Consider the following 20,459-nt stretch of genomic DNA (forward strand, 5'->3'; position numbering starts at 1 on the left):
TGGATCCCCAGGTAACGAAAGTCCCTTGTTACCTTCCTCAACGGTAGGTCCTCTATTTCTCTACTCTGCTCCCCTGGATGCACCACAAACAACTCACTTTTCCCCATGTTCAATTTATACCCTGAAAAATCCCCAAACTCCCCAAGTATCCGCATTATTTCTGGCATCCCCTCCGCCGGGTCTGCCACGTATAGTAGCAAATCGTCCGCATACAAAGATACCCGGTGTTCTTCTCCTCCTCTAAGTACTCCCCTCCACTTCTTGGAACCCCTCAACGCTATCGCCAGGGGCTCAATCGCCAGTGCAAACAATAATGGGGACAGAGGGCATCCCTGCCTTGTCCCTCAATGGAGCCGAAAATATGCAGATCCCTGTCCGTTCGTGACCACGCTCGCCATCGGGGCCCTATACAACATCTGCACCCATCTAACATACCCCTCTCCAAAACCAAATCTCCTCAACACCTCCCACAAATAATCCCACTCCACTCTATCAAATGCTTTCTCGGCATCCATCGCCACTACTATCTCCGTTTCCCCCTCTGGTGGGGCCATCATCATTACCCCTAACAGCCTCCGTATATTCGTGTTCAGCTGTCTCCCCTTCACAAACCCAGTTTGGTCCTCGTAGACCACCCCCGGGACACATTCCTCTATTCTCATTGCCATTACCTTGGCCAGGATCTTGGCATCTACATTTAGGAGGGAAATAAGTCTATAGGACCCGCATTGTAGCGGGTCCTTTTCCTTCTTTAAGAGAAGTGATATCGTTGCTTCAGACATAGTCGGGGGCAGTTGTCCCCTTTCCTTTGCCTCATTAAAGGTCCTCGTCAATACTGGGGCGAGCAAGTCCACATATTTTCTATAGAATTCGACTGGGAATCCATCCGGTCCCGGGGCCTTTCCCGCCTGCATGCTCCTAATTCCTTTCACCACTTCTTCTACCTCGATCTGTGCTCTCAGTCCCACCCTTTCCTGCTCTTCCACCTTGGGAAATTCCAGCCGATCCAAGAAGCCCATCATTCTCTCCCTCCCGTCCGGGGATTGAGCTTCATATAATTTTTTATAAAATGTCTTGAACACTCCATTCACTCTCTCCGCTCCCCGCTCCATCTCTCCTTCCTCATCCCTCACTCCCCCTATTTCCCTCGCTGCTCCCCTTTTCCTCAATTGGTGTGCCAGCAACCTGCTCGCCTTCTCCCCATATTCGTACTGTACACCCTGTGCCTTCTTCCATTGTGCCTCTGCAGTGCCCGTAGTCAGCAAGTCAAATTCTACATGTAGCCTTTGCCTTTCCCTGTACAGTCCCTCCTCCGGTGCCTCCGCATATTGTCTGTCCACCCTCAAAAGTTCTTGCAGCAACCGCTCCCGTTCCTTACTCTCCTGCTTCGCTTTATGTGCCCTTATTGATATCAGCTCCCCTCTAACCACCGCCTTCAACGCCTCCCAGACCACTCCCACCTGGACCTCCCCATTATCATTGAGTTCCAAGTACTTTTCAATGCACCCCCTCACCCTTAGACACACACCCTCATCTGCCATTAGTCCCATGTCCATTCTCCAGGGTGGGTGCCCTCCTGTTTCCTCCCCTATCTCCAAGTCTACCCAGTGTGGAGCGTGATCCGAAATGGCTATAGTCGTATACGCCGTTCCCCTCACCTTCGGGATCAACGCCCTTCCCAGCACAAAAAAGTCTATTCGCGAGTAGACTTTATGGACATAGGAGAAAAACGAGAACTCCTTACTCCTAGGTTTGCTAAATCTCCACGGGTCTACACCTCCCATCTGCTCCATAAAATCTTTAAGTACCTTGGCTGCTGCCGGCCTCCTTCCAGTCCTGGACTTCGACATATCCAGCCCTGGTTCCAACACCGTATTAAAATCTCCCCCCATTATCAGCTTTCCCATCTCTAGGTCTGGAATGCGTCCTAGCATCCGCCTCATAAAATTGGCATCATCCCAGTTCGGGGCATATACGTTTACCAAAACCACCGTCTCCCCCTGTAGTTTGCCACTCACCATCACGTATCTGCCCCCGTTATCCGCCACTATAGTCTTTGCCTCGAACATTACCCGCTTCCCCACTAATATAGCCACCCCCCTGTTTTTCGCATCTAGCCCCGAATGGAACACCTGCCCCACCCATCCTTTGCGTAGCCTAACCTGGTCTATCAGTTTCAGGTGCGTTTCCTGTAACATAACCACATCTGCCTTAAGTTTCTTAAGGTGTGCGAGTACCCGTGCCCTCTTTATCGGCCCGTTCAGTCCTCTCACGTTCCACGTGATCAGCCGGGTTGGGGGGCTTCCTACCCCCCCCTTGTCGATTAACCATCCCCTTTTTCCAGCTCCTCACCCGGTTCCCACGCAGCTGTATCTCCCCCAGGCGGTGCCCCCCCGCCCATCCCCTCCCATACCAGCTCCCCCCTCTCCCCAGCAGCAGCAACCCAGTAATTCCCCCCTCCCACCCCCCCCCCCCCCCCCGCTAGATCTCCTGCTAGCGTAATTACTCCCCCCATGTTGCTCCCAGAAGTCAGCAAACTCTGGCCAACCTCGGCTTCCCCCCGTGACCTCGGCTCGCACCGTGCGACGCCCCCTCCTTCCTGCTTCTCTATTCCCGCCATGATTATCATAGCACGGGAACCAAGCCCGCGCTTCTCCCTTTGCCCCGCCCCCAATGGCCAACGGCCCATCTCCTCCACCTCCCCTCCTCCCCCCATCACCACCTGTGGAAGAGAGAAAAGTTACCACATCGCAGGATTAGTACATAAAACTCCTCTTTCCCCCCTTTTTAACCCCCCTCTTCGCCCCCCACATTCGCCCCACCACTTTGTTCAAACGTTCTTTTTAATAACCCGCTCATTCCAGTTTTTCTTCCACAATAAAAGTCCACGCTTCATCCGCCGTCTCAAAGTAGTGGTGCCTCCCTCGATATGTGACCCACAGTCTTGCCGGTTGCAGCATTCCAAATTTTATCTTCTTTTTATGAAGCACCGCCTTGGCCCGAATAAAGCTCGCCCTCCTTCTCGCCACCTCCGCACTCCAGTCTTGATAAACGCGGATCACCGCGTTCTCCCATTTACTGCTCCGAGTTTTCTTTGCCCATCTAAGGACCATTTCTCTATCCTTAAAACGGAGGAATCTCACCACTATGGCTCTGGGAATTTCTCCTGCTCTCGGTCCTCGCGCCATCAGTCGGTATGCTCCCTCCACCTCCAACGGACCCACCGGGGCCTCCGCTCCCATTAACGAGTGCAGCATTGTGCTCACATATGCCCCGACGTCCGCTCCCTCCGCACCTTCAGGAAGACCAAGAATCCTCAGGTTGTTCCTCCTTGCGTTGTTCTCCAGTGCCTCCAACCTTTCCACACATCGTCTCTGATGTGCCTCATGCGTCTCCGTCTTCACCACCAGGCCCTGTATGTCGTCCTCATTCTCGGCTGCCTTTGCCTTCACGACCCGAAGCTCCCGCTCCTGGGTCTTTTGTTCCTCCTTTACCCCTTCGATCGCCTGTAGTATCGGGGCCAACAGCTCTTTCTTCATTTCCTTTTTGAGCTCTTCCACACAGCATTTCAAGAACTCTTGTTGTTCAGGGCCTCATGTTAAACTGCCACCTTCCGACGCCATCTTGGTTTTTGCTTGCCTTCCTTGCCGCTGTTCTAAAGGATCCACTGCCATCCGGCCAGTTTCTCCTCCTTTTTTCATCCGTATCCAGGGGGGATTCCCTTCTGGTTTACCGCACAGTGTTTTTAGCCGTCAAAATTGCCGTTGGGCCTCCTATCAAGAGCCCAAAAGTCCGTTTCACCGGGAGCTGCCGAAACGTGCGACTCAGCTGGTCATCGCCGCACCCGGAAGTCATTGACAATAAACATTGTTTGCACAGAATATTAGTGCTCATGAGAGTGAGCTGCAGAATATTAACAAAAGGCTCGATGAAACAGGGTAGAGAATCCTGACCTCCAAAATGCAACTTCTTCAGCTGAGGCCCACTTGCAAACCTTGGAAAACCAATTAACTAGTATGTCAGAAATCCTGGGGGATCTGGAGAACCGAGTAGAAAAATGTCCAGGTCGTCGGTTTGCCAGAAAAAGTGGAGGATAAGCTTCCTATTAAATTCTTTGAGAGCTGGCTGCTACATTTTCTTAACCTGGATTCCATAGTTATACAAGCATACAAAGTGGCAAAGATGAGTGGGAGACTAGCGGACTGGGAAATCTTTAAGGGGCAACAGAAAGCTACTAAAAAAGCTATAAAGAAGAGTAAGATAGATTATGAGAGTAAATTTGCTCAGAACATAAAAACAGATCGTAAAAGTTTCTACAAATATATAAAACAAAAAAAGAGTGACAAAGGTAAATATTGGTCCTTTAGAGGATGAGAAGGGAGATTTAATGATGGGAGAGGAGGAAATGGCTGAGGAACTGAACAGGTTTTTGGGGTCGGTCTTCACAGTGGAAGACACAAATAACATGCCAGTGACTGATAGAAATGAGGCTATGACAGGTGAGGACCTTGAGAGGATTGTTATCACTAAGGAGGTAGTGATGGACAAGCTAATGGGGCTAAAGGTAGACAAGTCTCCTGGCCCTGATGGAATGCATCCCAGAGTGCTAAAAGAGATGGCTAGGGAAATTGCAAATGCACCAGTGATAATTTACCAAAATTCACTAGACTGGGGTGGTCCCGGCGGATTGGAAATTAGCAAACATGACACCACTGTTTAAAAAAGGAGGTAGGCAGAAAGCGGGTAATTATAGGCCAGTGAGCTTAACTTCGGTAGGATGGAAGATGCTGGAATCTATCATCAAGGAAGAAATAGCGAGGCATCTCGATGGAAATTGTCCCATTGGGCTGACGCAGCATGGGTTCATCAAGGGCAGGTCGTGCCTAACTAATTTAGTGGAATTTTTTGAGGACATTACCAGTGCGGTAGATAACGGGGAGCTAATGGATGTGGTATATCTGGATTTCCAGAAAGCCTTTGACAATGTGCCACACAAAAGGTTGCTGCATAAGATAAAGATGCATGGCATTAAGGGGAAAGTAGTAGCGTGGATAGAGGATTGGTTAATTAATAGAAAGCAAAGAGTGGGGATTAATGGGTGTTTCTCTGGTTGGCAATCAGTAGCTAGTGGTGTCCCTCAGGGATCAGTGTTGGGCCCACAACTGTTCACAATTTACATAGATGATTTGGAGTTGGGGACCAAGGGCAATGTGTCCAAGTTTGCAGACGACACTAAGATGAGTGGTAAAGCAAAAAGTGCAGAGGATACTGAAAGTCTACAGAGGGATTTGGATAGGCTAAGTGAATGGGCTAGGGTCTGGCAGATGGAATACAATGTTGACAAATGTGAGGTTATCCATTTTGGTAGGAATAACAGCAAAAGGGATTATTATTTTAATGATAAAATATTAAAACATGCTGCTATGCAGAGAGACCTGGGTGTGCTAGTGCACGAGTGGCAAAAAGTTGGTTTACAGGTGCAACAGGTGATTAAGAAGGCAAATTGAGTATTGTCCTTCATTGCTAGAGGGATGGAGTTTAAGACTAGGGAGTTTATGCTGCAATTGTATAAAGTGTTAGTGAGGCCACACCTGGAGTATTGTGTTCAGTTTTGGTCTCCTTACGTGAGAAAGGACGTACTGGCACTGGAGGGTGTGCAGAGGAGATTCACTAGGTTAATCCCACAGCTGAAGGGGTTGGATTACGAGGAGAGGTTGAGTAGACTGGGACTGTACTCATTGGAATTTAGAAGGATGAGGGGGGATCTTATAGAAACATAAAAAATTATGAAGGGAATAGATAGGATAGATGCGGGCAGGTTGTTTCCACTGGCGGGTGAAAGCAGAACTAGGGGGCATAGCCTCAAAATAAGGAGATGTAGATTTAGGACTGAGTTTAGAAGGAACTTCTTCACCCAAAGGGTTGTGAATCTATGGAATTCCTTGCCCAGTGAAGCAGTAGAGGCTCCTTCATTAAATGTTTTTAAGATAAAGATAGATAGTTTTTTGAAGAATAAAGGGATTAAGGGTTATGGTGTTCGGGCCGGAAAGTGGAGCTGAGTCAACAAGAGATCAGCAATGATCTCATTGAATGGCGGAACAGGCTCGAGGGGTCAGATGGCCTACTCCTGCTCCTAGTTCTTATGTTCTTATATATGAAAGCTGGGCGTATTAAGTTGGAACGGGCACATTGTGTTCTGTCATTTAGACTTGGGGATAATCAACGTCCCCAGCCCATAATTATTTGTTTTCTTAACTTCAGAGATGGCTAAACAGTATTGGAAGCGGCGAGGTGTGATGGAATCTGGCTTTATGCAGGGACGAGGGTCTTTTTCTTCCAAGATTTCTCAGCAGTGATGCAACAGAAGTGTAGAGACTTTGATGAAGTTAAAAAGCGACTGAAGGCTATTGGAGTGAGTTATTCCCTGTTTTATCCTGAAACACTGAGGGTGGTATCCGACAACTCTGTAAAGACATTCGGCAATCTGGCTAAGGCCTTGATTTATGTGAACTCCATGGAAGGCAATAGCTTAGAGCAATATCCTGCAGCTCACTGCAAAATCTGGACTCTATTCCTGTTATAATGTTTCCTGCCCGATCTTTTGTTACTATTTGTCATGTTAGCAGGGATATGTTCTCAATCGAGCACTATATTGAATGTTTTATCCTTAAGAATCTCAGGCACTAAGAATGGAAAACACTCTTCAGCATGCTCCTTCAGCAGTCTCACTATTGTGTAGGTGATAAGGGCTGTGTGATAGATATCCGTCTTTTCTTCCAGAAAGCCACTAACCTGTATAATAATTGATTTTGAAGATGAAGGCCTACAGCCTGCTTTCAAGTATGTTCGTAAGTTCATATTGTTTGCACCCGAAGAACAATTTTTTCAAAAGTTAAATAGGGTAAAATAACCAAAAAAAGAAAGTGCAGTGTTGCAGCAAGTTGCTGACTTTAATGTGACAACCTCATATTCCTGATGTGTGTATCCTGAAAGCTGACCTGTTAAAATGTGTCAACATTAATCAACATTATATGAGCCTTGATGGTTATTCCTTCATGTCACAATAATAATAACTGGCATATTTAATTTAACAGTTCTTCCCCTTGTCCATATTTCAAACACAAGAAGTGAATTTGACTCGTAATCAAAACAATTTTTTCTAATTTTATATAGATTTTTGATGAGATTCGTTGGGCCCCTGACGACCTTCAAATGAAGTTAGAGAGGAGTCACAGGAAGAAAGGAACTGTATTTATATAGAACCTTATACATCCTAGAATATCACAAAGTGTTTTCCACACTCTACTTCACATGGTATCAGAGGATGATGAGAGTGGCTTAACATTTTTATCTACAGTTCAGTAGCTCCAGCAATACTGTGGCAGCACGGTAGCACAGTGTTTTGCACTGTGGCTTCACAATGCCAGAGTCCCAGGTTCAATTCCCGGCTGGGTCACTGTCTGTACGTTCTCCCTGTGTCTGTGTGGGTTTCCTCTGGGTGCTCCTGTTTCCACACACTAGTCCCGAAAGACGTGCTGCTAGATAATTTGGACATTCTGAATTCTCCCTCTGTGTACCTGAACAGTCGCCGGAATGCGGCGACTAAGGGCTTTTCACAGTAACTTCATTGCAATGTAAGCCTACTTGTGACAATAAAGATTATTATTATTATAAGTGCTCCTACAATACTAATACTGAAGAATTGGCCTGGATTGTAAATTCAAGTCCAAAGTGGGGTTTCTTACTTAAAACAGTGCTACCAACTCTGCCAAAATAACTCTACAATCTAACAGAAGATTGGAAAGGAGATTACAGACATTAGACTAAGTAATGAGAAGGTACATGCAGATCTGAACTTGTTTTTATCAGTGTAAATGGAATTGAAAGGGCACTAACAGTCTAAATCAAATAACTTTTTTTTAACATCTAAATCATCTATAACTCTCAGAATTTTAAAACATTTAATTATTTCCCATCCTACGGTACTCCACCTCCCTCAATTTTCTGTTTTCCAACGATAGTATTCTGGCTTTGTTTTGCTCATGACAAAGCTTTAAACTCTGAAATTCGTCTTGACCATGTTCTCCAAACCCTCTTCAAATTAACTTAGCACTTTTTAAGAATGGAATGCCCACAAGGCAGGAAGAATTGTTGTGGTATTATTTGAGCCTGAACTATTTTCAAAATAACTTGGTTAGACAACTTACGATAAGACGCTTCCGATGTAGGCGTAGTATGAGCAGCAGTATGGAGGGGAACCTCTGCAGCAGTAGGAAGAAATGCAGTCTTCACATTGTGCACAGAAACACTCTGGATCATTAAAAAACACATTCTCAGTACGTAAGACACATGAAACTACATGAACGTTTCCCACCCGTTAAAAAGACAAAAAGACCAATTAACTGCATACAGTTCATTTCTCTCACGCTCCAACTATCCCGTTTGAACTGCAGAAGTTTACAGCACAGCAGGGGACCATTCAACCCGTTCTTTGTATCTGTGCCAACGTTTTGCATTGCCCTGCTCTCATCTCATTATTTTCCTGCTTCAATATCCATTTTTCCCTTGAAGGATATAGTCTCTGGCTCAGCCATCCCTGTGGCAAAGAATTCCACCACACTCAGCCCTTCGCTAAAAGAAATGTATTCCAATATCTCTCCTCAGTCTTCTTTAAATTGGTGACCCCCTCCTTGTTGGACCCTAAGCTAGAGGAATAAGTATTTCGCCATAACCAAATGAAAGCCTTTCACAATTTTCAAAACTTCCACTAAATCTCCTCCTTGGCTTTATTTGCTCCAGTGGAAATTCCATTATTGTGTCCAACTACGGTTTAAATACACTTACTGTTACTTCCAAAGCTACCTCATCTGGCGCATTGTTAGCAACATCACTGTCAGGGAAGTTCTTCCTCATCTGTTTTTGCAAAGTAATTTAAGTTTAATACTTTTCAGTCTAAATTTAAAGTATTATTTAGGGTCAGTATATCCATACATCATTTAACATTGTGTTTGTCCCACTGAGTTCCTCTTGAAAATTTATTTCTGAACTGAAAATGTTTCATCTTTGATCTTTTGTCAAAGCTCTTCCCTCTTCGACTGATCAAGTTCAGACAAGCATAATTTCTGTATACAGTTTCTTAAACTGTTATTGTTTCCCACCTGAAAATACATTGAGAAGATAGGCAAGAATGTAACTGTTTCTGTAAATCCTCAAGACGTCCATTCACGATCAATTCGTAACTCTTTCCTCTTTTTATCTCCGTTTTTTTCAAAAAGTTATCGAGCCGTTTAGCCGGTCGTGCCTCCTTGGCGCACGTTTCCAGCAGATGTTCTGACCAGTGGGATCTAAGAGCCACCACGATAAAAGAGAAAAAGGGCATTCCTTTCCTTTCCATCTTCTTCCATTCTTCCGTAGCCATTTTCCATGACTGGTCTTTCGAACTTGGTAGCTTGCTGGCGTTATTTTTAAGTAGTAGTTTTATTTATTTTCCTTCTTCCTCCTATTAAGCTCGAATTTCTGTAAAATTCCCAAAGCCGTTCGCTTGTTGCTCTTTGTCAGCTTGCGGTTTCCGTGTTCTTTGCCTTGTGCTGCATTCTCAGATTACAGCCCTGTGGGTGGTATGAAGGAAGCTGGGTGGTGCAGGCGCCGCTCTATAAACCCGTATTTAAAGCAAATTACTGGTAAAGGAGAAAAAGACTAATGTGTGCTGTACAAAAAGTTATTTAAACCTTCCACCCAAATCATAATCTATAATCGTCTGCAATTTCCAACAATTTATATCACGCTTGTAGTTAGCGTAGGTATTCAACAATAACTACAACGCTTTTCAAACATCCCAAGATGCTTCACAATCGACAGTAATTCATAAGAAAAACATTCACAACCAAGGAAAGATATGTCAGGATATGTGATTAAAAGCTTTATCAAAAGTTGAGTTTGAAGGAGGGTCTGTAGAAACCAGAACTAGTTGAAGGGATGGGAAGGTTTGGGAATGAATTCCAGAGCTTAAGGCTTGACCACAAGTGGTGGGATGAAAGAAGTGGAGGGTGCACAAGATTCCAAATTTGGAAGACTGCAGAGTTCTTGGAGGGTTGTGGGATTGGAGGAGGATACAGAGATAAAGAGGGACGAGGTCATGGCGAGACTTGAACATGCGGGTGAAAATTTTAAACCTGCAGCATTCGTGGAGCGTGAGCCAACATACGTGAGGTTGATACTTGCGCAAGATTTCGTGCAGTTGAAAAACAGCAAAATTTGGATGAGCTTACTGCCTCTAAATCATCATGTTGTCGTCCATTTGCCTCCAGCTAAACATTGGGAAAACCAAAGTCTTTATCTTCAAAAGTCACTTGGTAACGCAGAACATTGAATATTGCTGAAGTTTTTCATTTTACACTCATCATGACAAATGCAAGAATGCCAAGTTTCAAACTATGACAACAATTTATACCACAGCAGAAAAGGGTGTTGATTAGTTAGCAAGCCGACTCTGATTGGCCATGGCATTGCAATGGGGAACTATGGGCTCTCCAGCCTCCTGAGTAATTCAAAAAAGATGGAAGGCTTGAATATATTCCTTTCTTTTGCAGAGAATGGGTTAAAGCGTATAAATATATATTGTTTCTAGTAAATGTAAATGAGCTATGCTATGAGCTTGACTGATTATCTGAAATTGGTAGTTCGTGCAGCTATTAATGTATTTAGGATTATTCAAATGGTGACCAAACGGAGAACCCTGGGCGCGATTCTCCGCTCCCGCGCCGGTTGGGAGAATAGCCTGGCGCACCATTTTTCCCCGCGACACCAGTCCGATGCCCTCCCGTGATTCACCCAAGCGGCGAGAACGGCCCCGTCGAGTTCTGCGCAGCGCAGGCCGGAGAATCGCCCGGGACACCCAAAATGGTGATTCTCCGCTACACCCGCTATTCTCAAGCCCGGATGGGCCGAGCGGCCTGCCCAAAACTACGGCTTCCCGCCGGCGCCATCCACACCTGGTCGCTGCTGGCGGGAACAGCGCGGGAACGCTGGGGGGGGGGGCGGCCTGTGGGGGGGCGAGGGGGGTTCTTTCACCGGGGTAGGACTCAAAAGGGGTCTGGCCCGCGATCGGTGCCCACCGATCAGCGGGCCGGCCTCTCTGAAGGAGGACCTCCTGTCCTCCGTGCCCCACAAGATCCATCCAACATCTTCTTGCAGGGCGGCCTCAGGGAGGACGGCAACCACGCATGCGCGGGTGACGCCAGTTACGCGGTAGATGACGCGGCGCCGCTTTTATGCGGTGCCAATGCCCGGCACACGCTGACGACGCTGCTTTCGCGACACGCCCCCCCGAGATTCCTGCGGCCCCGATCCTAGCCCATTTTCGGGCCCTGAATCGGTCGAGATTGGACCGTTTCGCGCCGTCGTGAACCTCGCCGCCGTTCACGACGGCGTGAGCACTTAGTCGCGGGAGTGGAGAATCGTGCCCCGGTTTTGCAAGTGCAGGCTCATTGACTATGGTTACGAACAACCAAAGGAATGTGTTGTTTGATTCAATGAACCAATCTTTGGAACATATGGCCTACGTACTTGACATTGCATCAGCACTGAAATTCACATATGATGGGCGAAATTCTCCCCAAACGGCGCGATGTCCGCCGACTGGCACCCAAAACGGCGCCAATCAGACGGGCATCGCGCCGCCCCAAAGGTGCAGAATGCTCCGCATCTTTGGGGGCCGAGCTCCAACATTGAGGGGCTAGGCCGGCGCCGGAGGGATTTCCGCTCCGCCAGCTGGCAGAAACGGCCTTTGTTGCCCCGCCAGCTGGCGCGGAAATGACATGTCGGGGCGGCGCATGCGCGGGAGCGTCAGCGGCCGCTGATAGTTTCCCGCGCATGCGCAGTGGAGAGAGTCTCTTCCACCTCCGCCATGGTGGAGACCGTTGCGGAGGCGGAAGGGAAAGAGTGCCCCCACGGCACAGGCCCGCCCGCGGATCGGTGGGCCCCAATCGCGGGCCAGGCCACTGGAGGGCACCCCCTGGGGTCAGATCGCCCCGCGCCCCCCCCAGGACCCCGGAGCCCGCCCGCGCCGCCTTGTCCCGCCGGTAAATAGGTACTTTAATTTACGCCGGCGGGACAGGCAATTTATCGGCGGGACTTCGGCCCATCCGGGCTGGAGAATCGAGCGGGGGGGCCCGCCAACCGGCGCGGCCCGATTCCCGCCCCTGCCGAATATCCGGTAGCCCTTGGCGATTCTCCAACCCGGCGGGGGGTCGGAGAATGATGCCCGATGTTCCTCAATTGTGTGGTGGTAAAATGTCTTTTTGGACTGATGGCAGCATACTGTTAGTGGAAAACACTGCTTGCATAACCAGCGAGTGTGAAACAGCTTGCTTCCCCTCTTTTCAAATATTTTAATAAGTAAAAATATTTGCCTTTTGAAAGTAATTCGAAGTAGACAGGGCATTTTTCAGGTCCAAATGTGGTGGCCTTTGGCCCATTTGCTAGTCTGCGCAAGACACACCAAACAACAACCTGATCAGGATAGCCCTGTTCCACAGGATACAACATAAAAAATAGGAGCAGGAGTAGACTATTCAGCTTTCCGAGTCTTCTCTGCCATTCAATGAGTTTGGAGCTGGTCTTCTACTGATATGATCTCTTTATTCACTTTAATACTTGCATAAGAACTAAATCAAAACTTAGATCAAATAAATACATAAATTGGTCAGAACATAGCAAAAGCGTTAAACATAAAAGAATAAGAAATAGATGATTCAAGAATTCAGGAAGGCAGGAATTCAAGAACAAAACCTCGCCCACAAAGTCTTATTTTTAAGGGAATCCATGTCTATGGCTTAATCCCTCATTTACTCTCATTAGCTTCTAATTCTCAGCTGAAACCTCCTGATTTGTTCAAATAGATGTCTGCCACTTAGAAAATGATTTGTTATTCAAACATTGGTCATTACTTCAAATTTACTAATGTCCATCAAATTAATTAAATGCCTACGTGCACCCGCCACTTACGCCACTCCTACAAAGATAAGATGCTTGCATTAACCTTGTTGTTGCTGAGGCTTTGATACATTTCCATTACTAAATTTTTGAAAAACAATGGCCTTATTCATTGCAAAAGGCTTTTATGCAACATTTCATGAAACAATGTTTTGAATTCTACAGACATGGCACAATGTTTTGAATTTCTGCAGACATAGCATCCCTGTACTAGCCTCCCTGAACAGGTGCCGGAATGTGGCGACTAGGGGCTTTTCACAGTAACTTCATTTGAAGCCTACTTGTGACAATAAACAATTTCCATTCATTCATTTCATTTCATTTTCATAGCACCAAAGTTTGACAGTTTATTCATTATCTAAAACAATGACTGTATTCTCACAGTCAAGACATTTGTAATAATTTCGCTCTCTAGGTATGTGCCTAAAACCATCAATAAATCAATAATCTATCATCTACATCAATGCCATTTTACGGCACAATCCCCATATCAATTGATGTTTTAATATGTAAATGTCTATTGATCTCAGTCTTGACCATACTCAATAACTGAGACTCCACGGCCCTCTGGGGCAGAAAATTCCAGTTTACCACCTTCTCTGTAAATAAGTTCCTCATCTCAGTCCCAATTGGCCTGCCCCTTATTCAGAGATTGTGTACCCTTGTTCAAGACCCCACCAGCAAACAGAAGCATCCTTCCTGCACCTACCTTGTCAAGCTCTGTAAAAATTTTGTATACTTAAATTAAATCACTTCTCATTCTTTTAAACTTGATAGAATAAAGATCCAGTCTATGTAATATTTACTCATGGGACAATCCCTTCATCCCATAAAATAATTCAGTGAACCATTGCTGTACTCCCCCTATAACAAGTATATAATTCCTTAGTTAAGGAGATCAAAACTGCACACAATACTCCAGGTGCCACCTCACCAGTGCTTTACATAATAGAGATAGATTTGATGCACTCTGTTTCTGTACCAAGCTTGCAAGTAGCACAAATGGCTAGGACCCTATTTACAAAATGTTTATAAGACCAATACTGTAGCATATAAAGATATGAATATCAACATATACCAGTGAAGGTAGCCATCTAATGCATTCCCGGGCTGGATTCTCCCAAAATGGGGCTATGTCCCCACGCCGGCGTAAAAATGCTGCTGTTGCACTCCTGAGCTTCCTAAAAAAAAGATAAACCAATTCACTTACCTTCAGTGGGCTAGCAGGGACCGAGAGTAATTCACGCAGCTTTGGCTGCGGATATGGGCCCCTGCACTTCCGGTTTTGAGTCCGTGCGTGCGCAAGGCGGCGGCCTCCAGTGGCTCTGAAATGCAGGCACCCCCGATCGGCTGCGCGTCCTTGCATCAGACTGGCCCAATATGTCCCCCAGCCACCCACAAGGCCCCCCCCGGTGCCTGATCCTCCCCCTCCTCCCCCCACCCAACCAGGGTGGCCGTGGACTGAGTCCACAGGCACCACGCGCGGTTCCCAAACGGCAGTAGGTGGTTAGAACCTGCACCTAACTTGTTAAGCTCTGTAAGAATTTTGTACATTTGAATTTGGGAACTCGGCCGGCTGAGAGCGGAGAATTGCTGGGCGGGCCCCTGGCAATGGCCCCCCAGCCGTGTGGGGTAATTCGTGAAAAGGCCTATTCTCGGGTCCCGGAGAATAGCTGGAGCAGCGCCATGCCCGATTTCAGCGCAAAAGCTGATTCTCCGCCTCCGCGCCAAATGCGAGTTTGGTGAGGGGCTGCGGAGAATCCAGCCCCCCTTTTCTCCGTATGCCAGTTGAGAAACTCACGGATGATTCTCCACTACTGACTACCTCAAGCCTACCATGTGAATTTGCAACATTGACTGCAGACCTCATGAAGTCTCATGGCATCAGGTCAAATATGGGCAAGGAAACATCCAGCCGATTACAAAGTACTGCCATTTCACAGTTGATGAATCACTACTTAAAAGAAGCATTGAGAGGATCAAGGACACATAATCTCCACTGGTTAGAGTCCCCAATGTTATACGTTTTAGTTACCGTTGTATGAAGAGTCAGAAGTCCTCTTCCTTTTCACCAAACACCATTTATTTCACTTCCACAGCCTCTGCACAAAACTCCAACAACACACCACCTGCCACAAGGGCCACCAGAAGCCCCTTTACATATCAGTGTCAATCATTGGATACTTAACATAAATGAGACAACTAATTGCAATGTCTCTTAATGCATTCCTTAACCCATTACTTAACAGTCTCCACTCAGCAGCCAAAGTGCTTTCGACCACTTTCCTTATTTTCTTTGTTTCCCACACAAGAGGACAACATTTACCATTGTTCCCAAAAGGAAAATTATTAAACCTCCTGTGCTTGATTTGCATAGGACGCATCACTATAAACTATGAATTTCAAGTGCCAACGGTCACCTAAAACCTGGAACCTCAAAACACACTCCTGCATTTTTTTTTTTAGTTTGGCCAAATGCTTTATTTGCTCTTATTATGTCTTCCACGTTGGGATCATTCATTTTTGTACTCAACTCTAAGACATCAAAACTCACGTCCGGTCTAGTCTGTCTACCTAACCAATTCAGTTGCCCAATTAAACTTTGCAGTTGCTTTTTTTCCATCTTTGAAACCTTGCATCTTTTTGTGGAAACCCGGCCACGACTAATTGCTATTAGGCTGATGCTTTCCAAATAAGATTGCTGACGTAAAGTTGCCCCTAACTTAGTCTGTCCGATTTCCAGTCCAATATATTTAAATGCACCGGAAGCCTGACTTCCGACCCTGAATTCTTTCCTCAAACCAGAGATTACAAAAGCTTCAAAATCACTAGTCCCACCCCACAAAAATTATTTGACATGCATCATAAAGATGCCAGAAAGGTTCCCTTTATAGTGCCAGTAAAACATTACCGGATCTACTTTCAACTGGTAACAGCCTAACTTTAACAAAACTGACCTTACCGAAAAATACCAGAATCTAGATGCAACATTTAAACCACATACACATTTGTTCAACTTCCAGAATACCCCTTCTGTGTTAGCTGCTTCTTTAGGAGGACGGAGAAAAATGTCTCTCTGGAGCTGATGCCCCTGCAAGAAGGCAGCTTTCATATCTATAGATTTGCATTCCCATGCCTTTGTGGCTAAAAGAAGATCTTTAAAATTAACCTTTCCTGCTGTAGGTGAATCTACCCTTAAATCCTGATCTTCTAAGCTTTCTTCAAATCCCCTTGCCACAAGCCTGGCCTTTGCCTTATAAGTTCCATCCGGAAGAACCTTTTCCGTGCAAATCCATCTGTGGGATAGAGTTCTTTGTCCCCTATTCGGTACTTCCGTGTATACCCCAAATTCACTCCAACTATGCAGTTCTTGCTGTCTAGCATCTTTGATAACTTTTCATATAATTTATTGGAAGCCACCAAAATCTCACGTGCATGTGGGCTTCTACTCCTATTAGTATTCGTAGTTTTACTCATGTTCCGAGACCTTGATAAACTATGTCCCCTCTCCCGCCTGGTAACTTGTTCTATACTGGTACTGCTTGATCTTTCCTATCTGCTGTGGGATATCCTTTCAAAATTCTCGACCTTTTCCTGCGGACCTGTTCACTAACAGATGTACTATCTGAACTGGCACTGCGTTTCTGTGACCTCCATATTTGAACTATGTGTTCCCAATCAATTGTCTTAACTCCCTCCCCTGAATGCTGTACATTCAACCAATATTTATACTTCCAGTGGCCTTCCCTGCTCTAATAACAGTTGCATCCTTCCATTGACTAGGCATTGATTCAGGCAAGTATGTCACCTTTGTACCAACTTTTGGTGGCTGTCCTTTCGGAAAAATGGCCTTATCCCAGATCTTAAGGTCCACAGCCACAATGTCATTAAAGTCCCTGGCCAAAGGTAGGGTTACTATCAGTCATGCTGGTCTCCTTCTGTACTTCCTACAAACTTCACAGCAATCACTAACCTGTTCTATCAGTTTAGTATCGTCTGCATCCCTTACCCCTGCATCCTTTTATACATTTTTCAGCCTCCAAGGAGATGGATGTGCAAACTGCCGATGCAGTTTTAATACAACAAGCTTTTTATCAACGAAAGTCCCATTTTCAACTACCATTAACACATCCTGAACGACTCTACTTGAAATATTATTTGTCAGTAATGGAATACAATAGTGTCCCGACTGTGTAAATTGTAAGTCCACCGTCTTTCCAAAAACTGTTGCCTTATCCTGTTCCATATCCAGTTTCATGTGTGCTTTCTTTATCGATGGTCTGCTCAGAAGCAAAGGTATATCACTTGATACAACATCCGTGCTCATAAAATGATTCACTCCGGCAATATTGCAATGGATCACCACTCTTTTCAGCGACTTCAGAGTATTATTATCCCCAAACCTGAAACTTGTGGAACTTTCAAATTCTTTAATCTTGTTACCACTTTCAGCATTCAAGGAGTCCAGGTAACATTTTAACCAGTCAATTCCACACACAGTAGATGTGCAGCCACTGTCCAATACAGCACAATTGAAGGATTCTGCAACCAACACCCTCATTACCGGCGTAAAACTGCGTGTTAATAGAAATGAAAAAATGAAATGAAAATTGCTTATTGTCACAAGTAGGCTTCAATGAAGTTACTGTGAAAAGCCCCTAGTCGCCACATTCCGGCGCCTGTTCGGGGAGGCTGTTATGGGAATTGAACCGTGCTGCTGGCCTGTCTTGGTCTGCTTTCAGACCAGGGTAATAGGATAATGTCTTCTCTCTAAACAATATCTTTTTCCTCTTCTGACTCTTCCGTGTCATGTCATGTGTTGCTTCAAACACTCTATCATAACGAATTGGACAGTTGAAGACATAATGCTATTGAGAGTCACATCGAAAACATCGATTTATCATGCCCCATGCATTTCTGGGGTTCATCTTCCTATTGTAAGTTCTAACTGGGTTTCTGTCTTAATAATTTCCTTGTCTCAATCTCCTTCTCTAGTCTTGGGCCCTGTTCGTAGCCGTACAATTCGCCATCCTGTTAGTAGTGTATCTTCCCTATTCTGCTTTATAGCAGGCTGACCTATTTGCGTCATCAGAGCCATCGGAATCGAATGTTTCCCCAGAAACTTGTTTAAAGCTTTTGTCATCTGATCGAATAAGGTATCCACATCCGTAAACTGAACTCCTGTCAAAACCAGGAGCCTATCCATGTTGCTCACTCTAGCACAGTCAAGTAATTTAAAGGCCAACACAGACTGTGGAAATTCCAGGTTGTATTTCTGCAGCCTTTTATATAGTCTGCCAAATTCCATTATATAGTCTTCCATGGAGAATTCCTCTATTTTCCGGAACTTATCAAATTCCGACCATGCTTCATACGCACTTAATAAGTCATCTTTCTTGTAAATCTTATCCATATATTGTAATAGAGTCTCCAGACCTTCTTCTGAGTCTATCTCTTCCAATTCCAGCTCAGAAAGCACTTTGTTTCGGATTTTACTGCCATATGGTAGAGAAAGAGCCAATGCCATACCTTGTTTTCTCTTTCCCAAGGCAGTTACCTTGGTCTACATAACTACTGCACTTCTCCATTGGTCGTACGATTCCCTTTCAGAAAATAAGGGGGGATAGTCATATCCAGCCATCTTTATCCTGGGTTCAGCCATGTATCTTTTTTTTCCCCCTCTCCCTCACTCCTTGATTTGATCAGGAAAAGTTGTATCTTTCAAACCTTCACATTTGCACAGCAACCATCCTCTGCTACCATTGTTATGCATTTTAGTTACCGTTGTATTAAGACTCAGAAGTCCTGTTCCTTTTCACCAAACACCATTTATTTCACTTCCACAGCCTCTGCACAAAACTCCAACAACACACCACCTGACACAAGGGCCACCTGAAGCCCTTGTGAAGGACCTGAAGGACATATCAGTGTCAATCATTGGATACTTAACATAAATGAGACAACTAATTGCAATGTCCCTTAATGCATTCCTTAACTCTTAACCCATTACTTAACACCCAATGTCCATCATCAAAAGTAGCTTGGTGGCTGGCTGAGTTCTGAAGACACAGCTGCTAAACTAGACCCGTGGCAGTGGTGGAAGAACAAACATAAGGAAATAAACTATTTGACTTTTCCCTCATCAACCTACTGAAGCATCTATCCACAAGAAGCTTGATACCATCCAGGACAAAGAAGCCCACTTGATTGACACCCTTTCCACAAATATTCACCTCCACCCCCACACAAAGCAGCTGTGTGTATTATCTACAATGTGCACTGCAGGAACTCACAAAGGCACCTTAGATAGCACCTTCGACACCCATGATTGCCATCTAGAAGGACAAGGACAGCAGATACTTGGGGCACCGTGCCACCTGGGAGTTGCCCTTCAAGCCACTCAACATCCTGATTGCGAGTATATCATCGTTCCTTCACTGTCACTGGGTCAAATCCTGTAACTCCCTCCCTAACAGCACTGTGGATGTGCCTGCACCACATGGATTGAAGTGGTTCAGGAAGGCAATTCTCAAGGGCAATTAGGAATGGTCAATAAATACTGGCCTAGCGAAGCCCACATCCTTTGAATGAATTTTTAAAAAAGTGTTGGTAAGGACAACTGCAGCACATCCTGGTGGAAACAAAGTCCCATCTTCACAGTGAGGAAGACCTCTATTGTGTTCTGTGCTAAATGGGATACAACTGTGCTAAATGGGATTTATTAACAACTGACCTGGCAGTTCAAAACTGGGCATCCAGGAGATGCTGTGGGACATGATCAGCAGCAGCATGCTATACCACAATCTGTATCCTCATAGTCTGGCATATTCTTCACTCTATCATTACCATCATGCCAGGGGACTCACCCTGGTTCACTGAAGAGCGCAGGAGAGCCTGCCAAGTGCAGCACCAGGTCTACCTAAACATAAAATGCCAGCCTACTGAAGCTACAACTATATATATGCTAAACAATTAAAACAGCATGCTACAGACTGAGCTAAGTGATCCCAATCCAATAAATCAGACCAAACCTCTGCAGTCCTGCTGCATCCAGTCCTGAATAGTGATGGACAATTAAAAATTGACTGGGGGAGGAGACTCCATGAACTTTTCATCCACAGGAATGAGGGACCCCAGCAAGTGAGTGCAAAGACGAGGCTGAAGCATTTGCAGAAATCTCCAGTCAGAAGTGCCAAATTGATGACCCACCTTGGCATCCTCCTGAGGCTCTCATCATCACAGATTCAACCAAGCAATTCACTCCACATGATAGTCAGAAATGGCTGAGAGCACTGGATATAGCAGAGGCTGTGGACCTCAACTACATTGCAGCTGTAGTGCGAAAGACTTTTGCTCAACAACTAGCTGCACCTCTAGCCAGGGCATTCCAGTACAGCTACAATGCTGACATCTGCCTGGCAAAGTGGAATATTGCCAAGGTATGCCTTGTGCACAAAACACAGGAC

The 20,459-nt window shown here is 45.6% G+C and overlaps 1 protein-coding gene across 2 annotated transcripts in view; it reads right to left on the bottom strand.

The window, feature by feature from the left end:
* Positions 1–9,608, bottom strand: part of cyyr1 (cysteine/tyrosine-rich 1) — a 68,196-nt gene extending 58,588 nt beyond the window's left edge. The window contains exons 1-2 of one of the 2 annotated variants that reach the window (XM_072513152.1): positions 9,159–9,380; positions 8,208–8,310 (exon numbers count right to left, since the gene is read on the bottom strand). In XM_072513152.1, coding sequence (XP_072369253.1) covers positions 8,208–8,310; positions 9,159–9,222 — 167 coding nt within the window. In that variant the 5' untranslated portion in view covers positions 9,223–9,380. Of the gene's footprint in view, positions 1–8,207; positions 8,311–9,158 lie in introns of both variants that reach the window. The other variant, XM_072513151.1, reaches the window with a different exon arrangement.
* Positions 9,609–20,459: the final 10,851 nt, after the last annotated feature.

Source organism: Scyliorhinus torazame, chromosome 8, assembly GCF_047496885.1.
Source record: "Scyliorhinus torazame isolate Kashiwa2021f chromosome 8, sScyTor2.1, whole genome shotgun sequence".
NCBI lineage: Eukaryota > Metazoa > Chordata > Chondrichthyes > Carcharhiniformes > Scyliorhinidae > Scyliorhinus > Scyliorhinus torazame.